Source organism: Nomascus leucogenys, chromosome 5, assembly GCF_006542625.1.
Source record: "Nomascus leucogenys isolate Asia chromosome 5, Asia_NLE_v1, whole genome shotgun sequence".
In the NCBI taxonomy this organism is placed as follows: domain Eukaryota; kingdom Metazoa; phylum Chordata; class Mammalia; order Primates; family Hylobatidae; genus Nomascus; species Nomascus leucogenys.
This window is the reverse complement of record NC_044385.1, coordinates 16,791,443-16,807,567: the sequence shown is the minus strand read 5'-3', so window position 1 is coordinate 16,807,567 and position 16,125 is coordinate 16,791,443. Positions and strand designations below refer to the sequence as shown.

The following is a 16,125-nucleotide window of genomic DNA, read 5'->3' as shown; positions in this document are numbered from 1 at the left end:
CACCTGTTATTTTCTGATATTTGTTATAATAATTTTAATGAGTGTGGAGTGGTTTCTCCTTGTAGTTTTGATTTGCATTTCCCTAACAATTAGTGATGCTGAGCATCTTTTTTGTGTGCTTATTGGCCATTTGTATATCTTTGGAGAAATGTCTATTCAAGTCCATTGCCTATTTTTTTAATTAGGTTGTTTCAGGGTTTTTTTGTTGAGTTGTAGGAATTGTTTCTACATCCGGGATATTTACCCCTTATCAGACAGATGATTTGCAAATATCGTCTTCCATTTTATGGGTTACCTTTTCACTCTCTGATTGTGTTCTTTGATGCATGGAAGTTTTTAATTTTGATGTAGTCCAGTTAATCTATTTGTTTCTTTGGTTCCCTGTGCTTTTGGTATCAGATCAGAAATCATTGCCAAATCCAAGGTCATGAAGCTTTTCCCTTATGATTTATCCTAAGAGTTTTATGGTTTCAGGTCTTACATTAAGGTCTTTGGTTTTCTGAGTTAATTTTTGTATATGGTGTAAGTTAAGGGTCCAACTTCATGTCTAACATTAATTTTAATAGCTATATAATATTCAGCAATGTGGATATTTCATAATTTAGTAGTTTTGCTGTTATAAACAATGTCATAATACATTTTTATATTAGTGCTTACATTCCTGTAAGATCGATTCCTAAGAGTAGGATTGCCAAGGTATATAAGTTGTTTATCCACTCCCTTTTAGGGTAGCCAGGAAAGCCGGGATTCAAGTATACACGTCTGTTAATAAATGCAGTGAATGATAAGGTTAAAACTGCCAAGAACTTAAGCACTTTAAAAGCATTTTCATCTGAACAAACTTGTGAGAAAGTTATTTGAAAATTAGGGGAAATGAAGAGAAAGACTATTTTAAAACTGCTGGTAGCAATCTTCCTTTCTTACAAGATTTGCCTTATTTAATCTCTTCCAACAAAAGTAGGTTGATATTTTTTCCTGATAGGAAAAAGATGAGAGCGGGTTTGGCCTGGCTGTCCAGAGCATGAAGGGCACATATTGGTCTGTTGTCAGGCTCAGCAGCATGGCTGACTAAAGAAATTGGCATCATGACATTGTCATGTTGCTCTGCTGTTGCCCCTGGTCTCTAGCTGGCCTACTTGTAAATGGAGTGGTGCATGGAGAAGCACAAGGTAACCTCCCAGTGAGCACCTGGCCCACAGAATCCCTTCTTTTCTATAATTCTATTAGGTATCTCTTACATATTTTAATGTCAAAGTATAATAATATCATAGGGGTATCTTACATTTATGAAATCTTTCTTAATAATGTTTGAGTTTAGGCCAGACACAGTGGCTTATGCCTGTAATCCCAGTACTTTGGGAGGCTGAGGCAGGAGGACTGCTTGAGGCCAGGAAGTTTGCAACCAGCCTGGCCAACATAGCAAGACCCTGTCTCATAAAATAAAATAATAAAATATAAATGAAAAATAAGAATGTTTAAGTTTAGATCTTTATAGAATATTTCAAGATCTGCAAATAAATATTATCCCCTCTTTTTTAGACTTCCTGGGAATGAAAATGGTTGGTGAGCTACTACGAATGTCGGGTGCCTTTTTCATGCGGCGTACCTTTGGTGGCAATAAACTCTACTGGGCTGTGTTCTCTGAATATGTAAAAACTATGTTACGGGTAAATGCAAATAATTCCCAAGTACTCTTAAGCTGTATTTTCTTCACTGATGTTTGCTCATTTAAACTCTTAACTTTTGAATAGAACACTTAGCTATTTCACTTTCCCTCAAGAACTGCTTGTAACCTCAGCAATTGGTTTCATCTGTGTGACTCTCTTGTATAATTTTCGCTGTAAGCTGTGTTTGTTCAGGAAGCTTGGGAGGGAGCTTGGGAAAAGGAATCGAAAGAAGCATTTAACATTTTGAGAGTAGGCAATGGGTTTTGTGTTTTGTTTGTTTTCTCTTTGAAGAATGGTTATGCTCCTGTTGAATTTTTCCTCGAAGGGACAAGAAGCCGCTCTGCCAAGACATTGACTCCTAAATTTGGTAGGTCACTACAGATTAAAAGGAAAAATACAAACCCAAAGACATCAGCTGCTATATAAAACTTGACACTTTATTTAACAAGATACTCTTTTCAAGTGTAAATGTGTAACTGTTGATGTTTACGGGATTAGTGTATAATGTATGCTTTTAGTATTTTCTGTTTATGTGCCCATGTTTGCTCTGCTCTTCAATATGTTGATGAAGTATTTCTCCCTGTGTTTTGCAGGTCTTCTGAATATTGTGATGGAGCCATTTTTTAAAAGAGAAGTTTTTGATACCTACCTAGTCCCAATTAGTATCAGTTATGATAAGATCTTGGAAGAAACTCTTTATGTGTATGAGCTTCTAGGGGTTCCTAAACCAAAAGAATCTACAACTGTACGTGAGCTTGATTTTAGCTTAAATGAGAGAATGTGCTGACTGACATATCAACTAATTTCTAAATTTACTGCTTTTCTTCCCCCCTGTTATGGTACTATTAGGGGTTGTTGAAAGCCAGAAGGATTCTCTCTGAAAATTTTGGAAGCATCCATGTGTACTTTGGAGATCCTGTGTCACTTCGATCTTTGGCAGCTGGGAGGATGAGTCGGAGCTCATATAACTTGGTTCCAAGGTGTGACCTGTGTTTTAATAACTGTCTTAGAAATGAGGATTAAAATCCAAAGGTGTGAGTTTCAATTCTGGAGTTGACCACTTCTCTTGGTTTCTTAAGATCACAGAGAAAATGGTCAGAAATGCTGTTATCATTCCGTTTTCATCAGTGGAAACCTTCAATTAAAGAAGAATTATGTGTTTTTCCCAAAAAAATGATGAGCTGTAAGATATGTATGTCAAATATGCAAAATCAGACAATGATCATGTTTCTCAAGGGAACTAAAGTGGGAAGAAATAATGCCATTATTAACAAGTATGTGTGCAGGAATTGTTGAGCACTATTGGTAGGCTAGCCAAAGTATGTACTATTATTTTTGACCCTAGAAAGAATTGCATAATGGTAATGAATGGGAGTGAGTCCTTAGTCTCAAGAAGGTTATAGTTTTATAGGCAAGAAAATATATTAGGTTCTTTCAGGATACAGAACACAGATATACATTTGAGTATTCTTAATTAGGCGAAATATACCTGGACAAGTAAGGGAGACAAACCATCTGCCCCTCCAGGCCTCATGTGCCTGCAACATCATTTGTAACTTACCTGTAGCTTGAGCAGTTTCCCAGCAGCTACATTAGTCATCACAGAAGCTTATGTTAGTTTTTTTCCTGACACAGGCTTTCTCTCTTTAGATCTCAAATTGGTTTGGCCGGTTATTACCTAGTACAGGGCACCCTTACTGGCTGCATCTTTCACATTAAGCCACCTATGTGGCAATTTTTAGGTCATGTGTGTATCTCTGCTCCAGCCAGCTCTGTGTAGGCCTCATTGTACTATTCAAAGTTTGGTAATCCGTGCATGAAGTCAGATAAACTGAATGGCACCCATTCAGTATAAAATGCTTATTATATAATCTGATAAATGTGTTCCACAATGGAGATATGTTCAGTGCGCTATGGATTCTGAAAAGACAGTAATTCAGTCTACTGGGGCAGGCATCCATTCTCAGGGAAATGATGTATCCTATTTAGGAAGCAACAAAAGTTGTTTGCCTGGAACCAGGAATAATAGGACCCTGGACCCCTTCAGTATTTTTACCACCTCTCAAGAGCATATTCCAGAAATGTATGGTCAGATTACACTATAGTAAAGCAAAGAAATACTGTTTGCACCTGACCTGAGAGAATTCAGTTGGCAAAAAGTATGAGAAGCCTTCTAAAAGGTCAGTCTTTTTCCATCCCCATTTGTGTAAGTAACAGAACTGTAATTTGTTGCTGTATGCTCTTCCTTTTAGATACATTCCTCAGAAACAGTCCGAGGACATGCATGCCTTTGTCACTGAAGTTGCCTACAAAATGGAGCTTCTGCAAATTGAAAACATGGTTTTGAGCCCCTGGACCCTAATAGTTGCTGTTCTGCTTCAGAACCGGCCATCCATGGACTTTGATGCTCTGGTGGAAAAGACTTTATGGCTAAAAGGCTTAACCCAGGCATTTGGAGGGTTTCTCACTTGGCCCGGTATGTAGGTAGGACATATGTGTTGAGAATGCTTGCTTAATTTGGAAGAGTTATAACCTGGACCTGAAAAATCTATAGAGGACTTGAGCAAAGGATTGCTCAGAAAGAGAAAGGACAGGCCGGGCGCAGTGGTTCACACCTGTAATCCCAGCACTTTGGGAGGCTGAGGCGGGTGGATCATGAGGTCAGGAGATTGAGACCATTCTGGCTAACACGGTGAAACCCCGTCTCTACTAAAAAATAGAAAAAATTAACCAGGCGTGGTGGTAGGTGCCTGTAGTCCCAGCTACTCAGGAGGCTGAGGCAGGAGAATGGCGTGAACCCGGGAAGCGGAGCTTGCAGTGAGCCGAGATGCCACTGCACTCTAGCCTAGGCGACAGAGCGAGACTCCATCTCAAAAAAAAAAAAAAAAAAGAGAAAGGACACCAAATCTGTTTTTATCACTATAAGACACAGTGAACACAGCACGTTGATTATTTGAGAATAATTATTTACATGTCATTTCCCACTACGAGACTAAATATCTTGAGGACTAGAATACCATTTCCTTGGCACCTATTACAGCAGAAAATAAAGTCATGAATTCTAGCCAGGCATGGTGGTACACACCTATAATCCCAGCTACTTGGGAGGCTGAGGTGGGAGGATCACTTGAGCCCAGGAGTTCGAGACCAGCCTCAGTAACATGGTGAGACCCCATCTCTAAAATAAAAAAGGCCGGGCGTGGTGGCACACACCTGTAATCCCAGCACTTTGGGAGGCTGAGGCGGGCGGATCACAAGGTCAGCAGTTCCAGACCAGCCTGACCAACATGGTGAAACTCCGTCTCTACTAAAAACACAAAAATTAGCTGGGCATGAAAATTAGTGCGCACCTGTAATCCCAGCTACTTGGGAGGCTGAGGCAGGAAAATTGCTTGAACCTGGGAGGCAGAGATTGCAGTGAGCCAAGATTGCGCCACTGCACTCCAGCCTGGGCGACAGAGCGAGACTCTGTCTCAAAAAAAAAAAAAAAAAAAACTGTACAGGCTACAGTTGGAAATGTTTTTTTTTTAAGACCAGATAATTATTTGAAGTCAAGTACCTACTGTTCTTTGATCAGCCCAATACTGAATACCTCCTCTGTGCTGGGTACTACCAGGGATATGGAGATGAAGAAGATGCCATCCCCGTCCTGGAGGTTCCCCTGGGTTGCAGAGGGCAGGGTGGGTGGGTAACGTGTAAACAAGTTGTGAGGGTTCAGTGAACAGAGACAAGGAGCAACATGCGTGCTGCAGAGGGTTCCTGAGAGTGCTGCAGAGGAAAGGGACCATACTCAGGAAGACTTCACAGAAGTGACTTTTGAACCCTTCAGGAAGACCAGGAGAGGAGCCTCGCCAAGGCAGGGATGAGGAATGCAAGATGGCAGGCTTGGGCCCCAGGGATTCATCAGTGATGTTAAAATGTTGGCCCAGATGGGAGATGGGGGGTAGAAGGAAAATAAAGATGGATTTCCCCGCCCCCTCCCCACCATCCACCACCAGAAGACTGGAGGTATAGAAACAGGTTAGGAGGCTGCTCTGTCCCAATGAGAAATGCAGAATGCCTGAGATGCCTGAGCCACAGCAGTGGAAGCACTCAGGTCACAGCCAAGAGATGAGGAGGATTTACTGACAAAAATGCCAGTCACCAAGAGAGAGACAAATCAGACATCTGTTCTCAGTGCTGTGATGGTCTGGTAGGAGGCAAAGGACGTGTTAATTATGATACAAGGTAGCAAGTGTTGGATGTCATGAGAAATAACTAAAAGGGCTCAGACCCATCATTGTTTGGCCCAGGAACATATGAAAACATAGGTACTTGTTTTTCTAAAGTGTTTTGCTTTTTCAAGATGGGATAAATGCCATGACTAATCCATAGCTAAGAGTATCTGTTCAGTAGCACTACAGTTCTGTTCCTTTTTTCTTTTTTTATGCAGATTACCCCACATTCCTAAGCATGTTCATATCTCAAGCTTTTTATGATTATTTCACATAAAATATTATTCAATTGAGCAAGCTGAGACAAGGCAAGTTGGTCAAGAATGAATGTGATCAAGTCCAGGAGGAAGCCATACCTCTCACTTGTCCCTGCCTTGAAGCAGTAGCAGAACTTGCCACCCAGCTTGAGCAGTGTGCCATTGCCAGCCAGCTCTTTGGCTCAGGTTAACCGTAGAATAATTTTCCGTGCTGAGAATATTTGTTAAATATCACCATCTCTTCATTATGCTTCTGTAATTCTACCTGCCTGGCAGCTGTCTGCAGGCCAATATGTCAGGTGATAAGCTACCAAGAACTGCCATGGATCTGCCTCTTTAGTTATCTTTGATTTGGGGAAAACTGCAAAGTGGTATTTTTACCATCTTGGTATGGGTCTAAGCAAGGGGTGTGTGTGCATGTGTGGGTGTGTGTTGTATCTTTTAATGTATTCATAAACTAATCATGGGCCTTTTTGTCATACTATTCTTACATTCCCGTGCATGTGACTTTCCAGCTATGTAACTTGCTGTTACAAAACTTTAGATTCCCTTGGTTCCTGAAGTACACAGAAGTGGTGTTCATTTTCAGAGTAGAAACTGATGTGCCTTTCAGAATGGCTGACAAATTTGGGGTAAGAAAGTATGTTACATGTCCTTAGAGAGAAAGAATTGATTTATGAAATAGTACTTTTAAAATTTTCTTCACATTTGGTATCATTACCATAATTGTTAGACACTAAAACCTGTCACTTGAAAATGAGCATCTGTCACGTTACATTAATAACGTTAATGCACACTAGGCCCAAGACTCCCTGCAGTGACCCGTCTTGTTTGAATGAATTGTCTTTTGTGTGCAGATAATAAACCTGCTGAAGAAGTTGTCCAGGCCAGCATTCTTCTGCATTCCAACATTGCCAGCCTTGTCAAAGACCAGGTGATTCTGAAAGTGGACTCTGGAGACTCAGAAGTGGTCGATGGACTTATTTTCCAGCACATCACTCTCCTCATGTGCTCAGCTTATAGGAACCAGCTGCTCAACATTTTTGTCCGTCCGTCCTTAGTAGCAATAGCATTGCAGATGACACCAGGGTTCAGGAAAGGTAATTTTCAGGAATACAGTCTTGACTTTTAGAAGAGGTCTGGCCATTCCATTCCATTCCATTTAGCGAGCCACATTTGAAGCCTTGTAATGTTCAGCCTCACCCCAGTGAAGAGTAGGCCTATCACTGAGAAAAAGTTAGCTTTGTTCCCCAAATACTTGTTCATCTGCTTAGAATTTTGGAATTGGGAGGACCTGGAAATAATCTAAACCTTTCCTTTTATAAATATGGAAAATGAGGCCTAGAAAGTTGCATAATTACTGAGAGAAGGATCTGGCATTTGAGTACAGTTCTCCACTTCCTGGTCTGCGGCACTGTTTCTGCTGTGCCAGCTCCCTGATCCAGCAAAGGCAGGTGGGCAGGTGGGCAGTCAGCAGTAGATGAGTACTCCCGAGATGCACGGTCTCATTCTAATTGCATTAGGAGTATAAAAATGAGTACAGTACAGGTCATGTTCACAGGAGCCTGTAGTCAAGGCCAGGGGGTTCTGTCAAGGCCCCATGTTAGAATTACTAGGGGAGTGAGCCCCACCCCAAAGTTTCTTCAGTTGACCTGGGGTATGGGCCAGCCATTGGTGTTTGGTTTTGGTTTTGGTTTTGGCTTTTCAAAGCTCCACAGTGATTCTAAGGAAAAGTGCTACAGATACAATAAAGATACCAGGAAATATGAATATAGAGGGAAATTAAGAAATCAGTACCTTTCCTTCTCTACTAGGGAGCCATGGGGTAGGGAAAAATGAAGTGTCCTGGCCCCTAAGGACTGTGATGTCTCGCTGAGTAGAAGCCTGGTTGTAGGTTAGAGTCAATCATTTAAAAACTATGCGAGGACTGGGCGCAGTGGCTCAGGCCTGTAATCCCAGCACTGTGGTAGGCCGAGGTAGGAGGATCACGATGTCAGGAGTTCGAGTCCAACCAGACCAACATGGTGAAACCCCGTCTCTATTAAAATACAAAAATTAGCTGGGCGTGGCAGCGGGTGCCTGTAATCCAGCTATTTGGGAGGCTGAGGCTGGAGAATCGCTTGACCCCAGGAGATGGAGGTTGCAGTGAGCCAAGATTGCGCCATTGCACTCCAGCCTGGGTGACAGAGCGAGACTCCATCTCAAAAAACAAAAAAAACAAAACAAACTATGCTAGACCGTAGTTTGCTCTGTGGGTAAGATTTGGGTTTAATTTAGCTTCCCTCAGGGGACTTAATTCTTGTCCCTGTTACGTGAATAAAATATGCCTTTGAAATACATTTTGTGATAGTAAGGACTTCCTGATACTCCCTTAAAGTTTAAAGGGCAATGTTGTAATTTTACATAATGAATTTATTTCCAGAGGAAGTCTACAGTTGCTTTCGCTTCCTACGTGATGTTTTTGCAGATGAGTTCATCTTCCTTCCAGGAAACACACTAAAGGTAAAGTGTTTACAACAAAGAGCAAGTATGTTTGCAGTGTGAGTTCTAGAAATGTTAGGGGTGAATTCACAGATGTGTCTCAGGCAGTGTGCCATCCCTTTCTTCAAGGCAAAGTGGGGCAGACTTCAAGAGAAACTGGAGTGCTCACAGTTCAGCAGACTCTAGTTTGATTCTTGATCAAGTTTAATTAATAACTTAGGGATTGTCTGGTGAGAGGAGAGTCATTCTTTGAACTATCAGTGTGGCCATTACAACTAAACTAACTTTATTTTAGTAAACGTTTAAAAATCAGCACACAGCCGGGCGCAGTGGCTCATGCCTGTAATCCCAGCACTTTGGGAGGCCAAGGTGGGCGGATCATGAGGTCAAGAGATCGAGACCATCCTGGCCAACATGGTGAAACCCTGTCTCTACTAAAAATACAAAAATTAGCTGGGCGTGGTGGCGCGTGCCTATAGTCCCAGCTACTCAGGAGGCTGAGGCAGGAGAATCACTTGAACCTGGGAGGTGGAGGTTGCTGTGAGCCAAGATCGTGCCACTGCATTCCAGCCTGGTGACAGAGCAAGACTCCATCTCAAAAAAAAAAAAACACACAACAAAATCAGCACACATTTTCCTGTTAGCAAGTTGTTAGAATGAGTCACCCAGGCAAGTGCCTTTTACTTTGAGAGTAGCGAGTGGTGGTCCTGCCTGGTCTAGACAGCTGAGGAGTCATCAGGCTCACAGAGCTGGACTGCTGCTTGGTTGAAGTGGGAAGTGACGGAGTAGATGAGAGGCATGCTAGGTTTTTGTGTGCTTTAAGGATAAGAGGTTTGATTCTGTAGGGAGTGGAACAGGAGTGCTGGAAATTTTTAACCATAGCATAATTCTAAGTATTTTTAGGACTTGCTTTATGTATTTCCTATTTAAATTAAGGAGTGGTTCTGCAAAGTGAAAGAAAATCCATCACCCAGGTTGTGATTTGTAAGGCTCAGAAATGTGTGTTTGAAAACATTTTGAATGTAGAACAGACGCTTATCTGGCTACTATCTCACAACCAGAATTGTTCTGGAAGTTGGGGAAATAGCTGGTATTCTGTTGTCTGAGAGCATGTGGCTGCATATATTGAGATAGGCAGTGTATCCATTAACTTAGATGAGGGGGTACATGTATTCAGATGGGCACTGTACCCATTAACCTAGATGAACATTATGGCTTCCTCTTCCCCTCTAGGACTTTGAAGAAGGCTGTTACCTGCTTTGTAAAAGTGAAGCCATACAAGTGACTACGAAAGACATCCTAGTTACAGAGAAAGGAAATACTGTGTTAGAATTTTTAATAGGACTCTTTAAACCTTTTGTGGAAAGCTATCAGGTATGTAAATTTGGCAAGTTCTCCTTCATGCCCCTCATATCAAATATAATAAGACATTCTCACCCTGTGCTTATTTCTAGTCTGAAGGGCAGGTATCTTCCCCAGGCAAATGGAAGAAGGAGAGAGAGTGATTAATACGATCAGTGATCTCACCTCACCAGTGAGACCTTGCTTCCCGCATTCAGGAGGAAGCTTGGTTCATTACAGACCCAAGAGGACAACAGCTTAGTGATGCCATGGTCACAGTATTCACAGGACCACAGTTACACCCAAGCATCATCTGTCATACTGTGTCTCATGTCTTAACGAGGCCTTCATGTCAGTCAACATGTAACCTCGAGGTTTGATATATACCAGGCACTCAGTAAAGGCAAGACTTGAGTGATACATAAAATCAGTTACAGATTACCAGATGTTTATGTTGGAAAGAAAAAGTTCAAGTGCAAGTTCTGAAAGCGTTTGTCAGAGCTCTTGGGAGTAGTTAGAGAGAGGGGATGGTATGTTGCCCAGCAGGAATTGTGCCAGGACTCAGCGGGAGAGAAAGAGTCTGAAACATAAACTGTAGGAAGGACTTCCACATGTTTGAGAGAAGAGGATGCTGTGACTCGGCTCTGTTTATATAATACATGCACTGGCTCTGGGCACCTGGACCCACTTCCTGGTGCTTGTGGTCCGTGAAATAACTCATTCAGCCTCCTTGTACAAAGTCTAGCACTTACTGAGCATTTGATAAATGCTAGTTCTACCCTTAATCACCTTTCTACAGTAGAAATTATCAAGTATTTTAGGGCATGGTACTTTGTTAGGTGCATTTAGAGAAAAAAAGCAAAGTTATTAAAATCTGACCCCTCTCTTCCCAAGTAGCATAAGAGATACGAAGCTGATGGTAATTGACTTGTACCCCTTGAAGTGAGAAATTATACTTTAATAAATGTCATGATTATTTTAAACCTTTTTCTAATTGTAAAATGTAAACTCAAAGCAGATGCCCTAAAAATTCTTTGGTTTTTCTGTGCTCATTCCTTGGAGGGTCTTTATGCTGCTCTGTTGTGATATGTCCTTCTCTTAAGAGGGGCAATGTAAAGTTATTTACTATTGTACTGAACTTGGCTATCCTTTTTCTCTTTCTGTTCCCCTCATCCTTCCTCTTAAAATCAGATAATTTGCAAGTACCTTTTGAGTGAAGAAGAGGACCACTTCCGTGAGGAACAGTACTTGGCTGCAGTCAGAAAATTCACAAGTCAGCTTCTCGATCAAGGTCAGTCACTGCTCTGTGGGTGCTGATTTCTTTTAGTTGAGAGTAAAAACTGGTCAACTAACTCTTCCTCACCCCCGATTTTAGGTACCTCTCAGTGTTACGATGTATTATCTTCTGATGTGCAGAAAAATGCCTTAGCAGCCTGTGTGAGACTCGGAGTAGTGGAGAAGAAGAAGATGTAAGTACTGTACAAGATCCCATGAGTGCTCAAAGAACAAGGAAACGAATGACATTTGAGCTCACAATCCAGAGAGACATAGAAATGGATGATCTAGGAAACGCTATATTGTACTTTCCTTATCCATCCTCTAATTAGTTAAGTCAGTATGAGTTACCCTGAAAATTGTATGTAGTTATGAATAGAATGCAACTGAAGCAAAGAAAGAAATAACTTTAGGCCAATATTTTTGCTTTGACTTAATGTTGAAATTTATAATTACAAGAATTTCGGGAGTGTAGTGGGCTTTTGAGTGTAGACACACATAAACACACATAATACACACATAATACATATATAGTTACATACCTGTATATGTATATATAAACATACAGATATATGTTCTTCTAAGCGGTTGAATTTAACAGTGATAAAGCTTAATATGTAAACTCTGGCAGTCATGTCTCTTATGTGGTCAGAAGAATGAAGCAAGAAGCTAGGAGGTGGGACAGGAGCCTGAGGCCTTTCCACTACTTAGGCCCAGCCTTGAGGAAGGCAATTGAAAAGTAGTCTTAGAATAGCTACCGTCAGGGACAAAATATAAAAGTTGTCTTTTCCCCAGAGTTTATGTAATAATAAAGCTTGTTATTTTCTCCTAGAAATAATAACTGTATATTTAATGTGAATGAACCTGCCACAACCAAATTAGAAGAAATGCTTGGTAAGTGCAGTTTAATAAAATACGAGTTTTCACATTTTGTTGATGAATTAAAATTAGAAAGTATACTGTGGCACCAAATACTTTATCAAAATGATCAGTAAGTAGTAGAGTTCTAACATAAACAGGGAATTACTTACGCAGTCTGGAATTTTCTCAAGGAAGCTAAAGAGAAAGCACAAAGAAAATTAACAAAACACAACAGGCATAAAAGAAGCAGTCTTACACAGTAGAAAGAGTCAGTCCTTAACATGACTGATCTCAGCCCGAGGCCCATACCCTTCACATCCATGCCTCAGAGAGAGTACCTCATCTCCACTCTGTTTGCTGCTCTCACTGTGTGTCTTGCATTGCTTCTTTCCCAAGTGAGGGATTAGTGTCAGTGTCTCTATCACGTAGACTTTCTGAACTCAGAATTAGGGGCTGATAGCACATCCTTGGGAGAATAACCCAACCCTTACTCTTCTCTAGAGCATATCAACTACGAAGAAATAGTCTAGCCCAAAAAGAGTCCTTGAGTGTTGTCTTCCTTGACATAAGAGTCCTTGAGTGTTGACATAAACAGAGGTACAGTCAGAGGGGATCAAGAACACTTTTCCTAGCAATGATGGGGCCATTTTAGAAAGGAGGGTGTTAACATTTGGATAAAATAATCTGCTGATTATATTGAATAGCATGATGTCCTTGAGTGGATCGTCTTCCAAGTACTGTTTTTGTACCTAATCTTAATTCAGTACATCGTCAAACCTGCATGGAAGAGCTTTAGATAGATGTCTGTTGGGATTTGCGGAAGACCAGAATGGGGCATACGGAAAAGGAGGACGGTTGAAGAAAAGGGTAGAAGGACAGTGGGGTAGTTGACGCATATTGGAAAGGCGGAAGTACTAGACCTTGTAGAAAAAAATATATAGGTCGAAATCCCAGTCTTCTATTTATATCATGTCTGAAGAGGTGCATATACCTAAACCCCAAACACCTCGCCCTGTGAGGGTGACGGAATCAATTACTTAATCACGGAAAGCAGATGTGATGTGAGCCTGAACATACCGGACTGGAGTTCAGAAAACATGATGGGGTTCAACTCCTGGCCCTGGCCCTGTGGCTCTGGCCATGCCGTCACCTCTTGGAGCATCTACTACTTCCCTTGTGGAGGGGGCTGGCATCCCCATGGGTACTGGCCAGCCTGTGAAGCTCTGCACAAGTCTCCAGCGTCTCCCCTGGACAGTCACCCAAGGAACAGCTGTGTGAGGAAGGGCAAAATCAGCATCATTTCATGAGTTGCTTCTCTTTTTTCATCTTAGGTTGTAAGACACCAATAGGAAAACCAGCCACTGCAAAACTTTAATAATCGACAAATAGTTATGGAAAATTCGGTCACGTAATTACTGTCATTGAAGGACTCATTACAACAAACAGGGAAGTAAAGGAAGAGACACATCCTCTAGTACTCCCTGAGACTCTGAGAACAGTGGACACAGAGGGAAGAGATGATCATTGGAAGCAATCAGTTTACTCTTCCCCACCACAGTGGTTAAAAGGCGTTTGTATCTGACACTATGTGTGTGCTTTAAAATAAACTTTTGGAAACGTTTGGAAAAGCAAAGCTCAGCTCATTTCACTAACACTTTTCAGCTTACTATATGTATTAAACTTTTATGTTGACTTTTGAATTAAAGTATGACAACACTGAAAGCTCTGGATATTAAAAGAAAACTGAAAAGGGCATATCTACGTTACTTGTAGCTTGCTTTAATTAAAGTTGCCTCAAACAAGTACAAATTTGAAAGAGATATTTAATAAATTAGCTAGCTTACTTTAAATGTTGGCCACCCTAGAGCCTTAATTAACAAAAATGAATTAGTCAAGTACGTGCAACAAAAAGATGCGTGTGATGCACCATAAATATGTGTAAGAATTCAAGAGAAGAGAAATTTAGAGTAGGTAACACCAGAAACCTTGGCAGGTAGCCACCTCTGGAAGTGACATGTAAGCTGAGAACTGGATTGAGCAGGAGCCAGCCCCTAGAGTGGCAGGGTTGGAGTGACGGAGGAAGGGACAGTGGAGTACAGTGTGCCAAGAGAAAATAGTGATCAGGACGTCCTGGGGCAGGTTCCAGAGCTCCCAAAAGATCAACATGGCTGGAACGAGAGTCACAGATAGTGAAATTGAAGACAGGCAGGTGCATTAGTCAGTTTCAGGGTGCCATAACACAACAGCTTAAACACAGCTTAGGCAGCTTAAACACAGACTTATTTTCTCACATTTGTGGAGACTGAACGTCCCAGATCAAGGTACCTGCATAGTAGGTTCATTTTGAGGCCCCTTTCTGGGCTTGTAGGTGGCTGCCATCTCAACCGTGTGCTCAGAATGACCTCTGGGTGTACTCTGAGAAGAAGCAAGTTCTCTGATGCCTCTTCTTTTAAGGACACTGATCCCATCATGAGGCCCCCCTCGTGACTTCATCTAACATTAATCACCTCAAAGACTCCTCTCCAAATATAGGCACATTGGGTTAAAGGTTTCAACATATGAATTTTGGAGTAGGGGATACAATTTAGTGCGTAGCTGCAAGCATCAACATATATTCTCTTGACTTAGAAACCCTTGTAAAATGTTTGATATGAAATCTAAGTGCCATGGGAAGTTATTGAGAAGTCTTTTTTTTTTTTTTTTTTTTTTGAGACAGAGTCTCCGTCTGTCACCCAGGCTGGAGTGCAATGGTGCAATCTCGGCTCACTGCAACCTCTGCCTCCCGGGTTCAAGTGATTCTCTTGTCTCAGCCTCCTGAGTAGCTGGGATTACAGGCATGCGCCGCCACGCCCAGCTAATTTTTGCATTTTTAGTAGAGACAGGGTTTCACCATGTTGGTCAGGCTGGTCTCGAACTTCTGACATCGTGATCTGCCCGCCTTGGCCTTCCAAAGTGCTGGGATTACAGGCATGAGCCACCGCACCTGGCCTGAAAAGTCTCTTAAGGTGTGATTCTGGGATTACCTGCATCCAGGTCCTGCAATGTGTGTGTGTGTTCCCCAGGACCAGGCTGTTTCTGCTGCACATAGAGATTGGAGAGCCATCCTCTCCATGCATTGGTGACCAGGAGGCCCTCTCTGTGGCTCTGCTTGGGGCTGGTTCTCGATTTCTTTGGGAAGCCAGAGAGGAGTCTGTTGAGATTGACCGAGAGCAAGTTGAGGAGTCAGTTGAACAGTGTTCCTGGCTGAGGACTCTCCTGCATGCCTGCTGAATAGGGGACCTGAGCTGCTGTTCTCCAGGGAGAGAAAAGCTGTGAGTCCAGGGCAATTGGGAGACCAGGACCCTGGCCAATTCTTGCAATGTAGACATGCCCTAGAAAGAATCCTCATACACCCAATTCGTTACTTGTTTTTCTTTACCCTGACACTCATGCTGTGCATGTAAATGTTGAAGAATGAGTCAGATGACCTTTATTTCCTTGTAGGTCTGTTTGTAATACATGTCAAGTTTAGACAAAGACTTTGGAGTTTTGGGTGCAAGTGGCTAGGCTTGTCTCCTGGCCAGCTCTGTCATTAGTCAAGCAAGCAGACAATGTGGAGGTGAAAGGAAAATGGGGTGCAGTGAAAATCAAATGAGGCTCTGCAGCAGAAGCAGCTCTAGGTGGCTGGGCATGGTGGCTCACACCTGTAATCCCAGCACTTTGGGAGGCCGAGGCCAGCGTATCATGAGGTCAAGAGATCGAGACCAGCCTGGCCAACATGGTGAAACCCCATCTCTACTAAAAATACAAAAGATTAGCTGGGCGTGGTGACACGCGCCTGTAGTCCCAGCTACTTGTGAGGCTGAGGCAGGAGAATTACTTGAACCCGGGAGGCAGAGGTTACAGTGAGCCAAGATAGTGCCACTGCCTGGTGACAGAGCGAGACTCTGTCTAAAAAAAAAAAAAAAAAAATAGAAGAAGCTCCAGGCATGGGAGCAGAGCTTACCACTTCTGAATTTCATCATTAACCACCCTCTCTTGACACTTTAA

The 16,125-nt window shown here is 42.0% G+C and overlaps 1 protein-coding gene across 3 annotated transcripts in view; it reads left to right on the top strand.

Moving 5' to 3' along the window:
- GNPAT (glyceronephosphate O-acyltransferase) overlaps positions 1–13,818 on the top strand; it is a 37,129-nt gene extending 23,311 nt beyond the window's left edge. Inside the window, exons 5-16 of one of the 3 annotated variants that reach the window (XM_030812692.1) lie at positions 1,540–1,559; positions 1,959–2,034; positions 2,261–2,412; positions 2,517–2,647; positions 3,920–4,143; positions 6,996–7,238; positions 8,561–8,640; positions 9,853–9,993; positions 11,152–11,251; positions 11,336–11,429; positions 12,068–12,129; positions 13,428–13,818. In XM_030812692.1, the coding sequence (XP_030668552.1) occupies positions 1,540–1,559; positions 1,959–2,034; positions 2,261–2,412; positions 2,517–2,647; positions 3,920–4,143; positions 6,996–7,238; positions 8,561–8,640; positions 9,853–9,993; positions 11,152–11,251; positions 11,336–11,429; positions 12,068–12,129; positions 13,428–13,471 (1,367 nt within the window). In that variant the 3' untranslated portion in view covers positions 13,472–13,818. Of the gene's footprint in view, positions 1–1,539; positions 1,668–1,958; positions 2,035–2,260; positions 2,413–2,516; positions 2,648–3,919; positions 4,144–6,995; positions 7,239–8,560; positions 8,641–9,852; positions 9,994–11,151; positions 11,252–11,335; positions 11,430–12,067; positions 12,130–13,427 lie in introns of all 3 variants that reach the window. The other 2 variants (XM_003267258.3, XM_030812693.1) reach the window with 2 other exon arrangements.
- Positions 13,819–16,125: the final 2,307 nt, after the last annotated feature.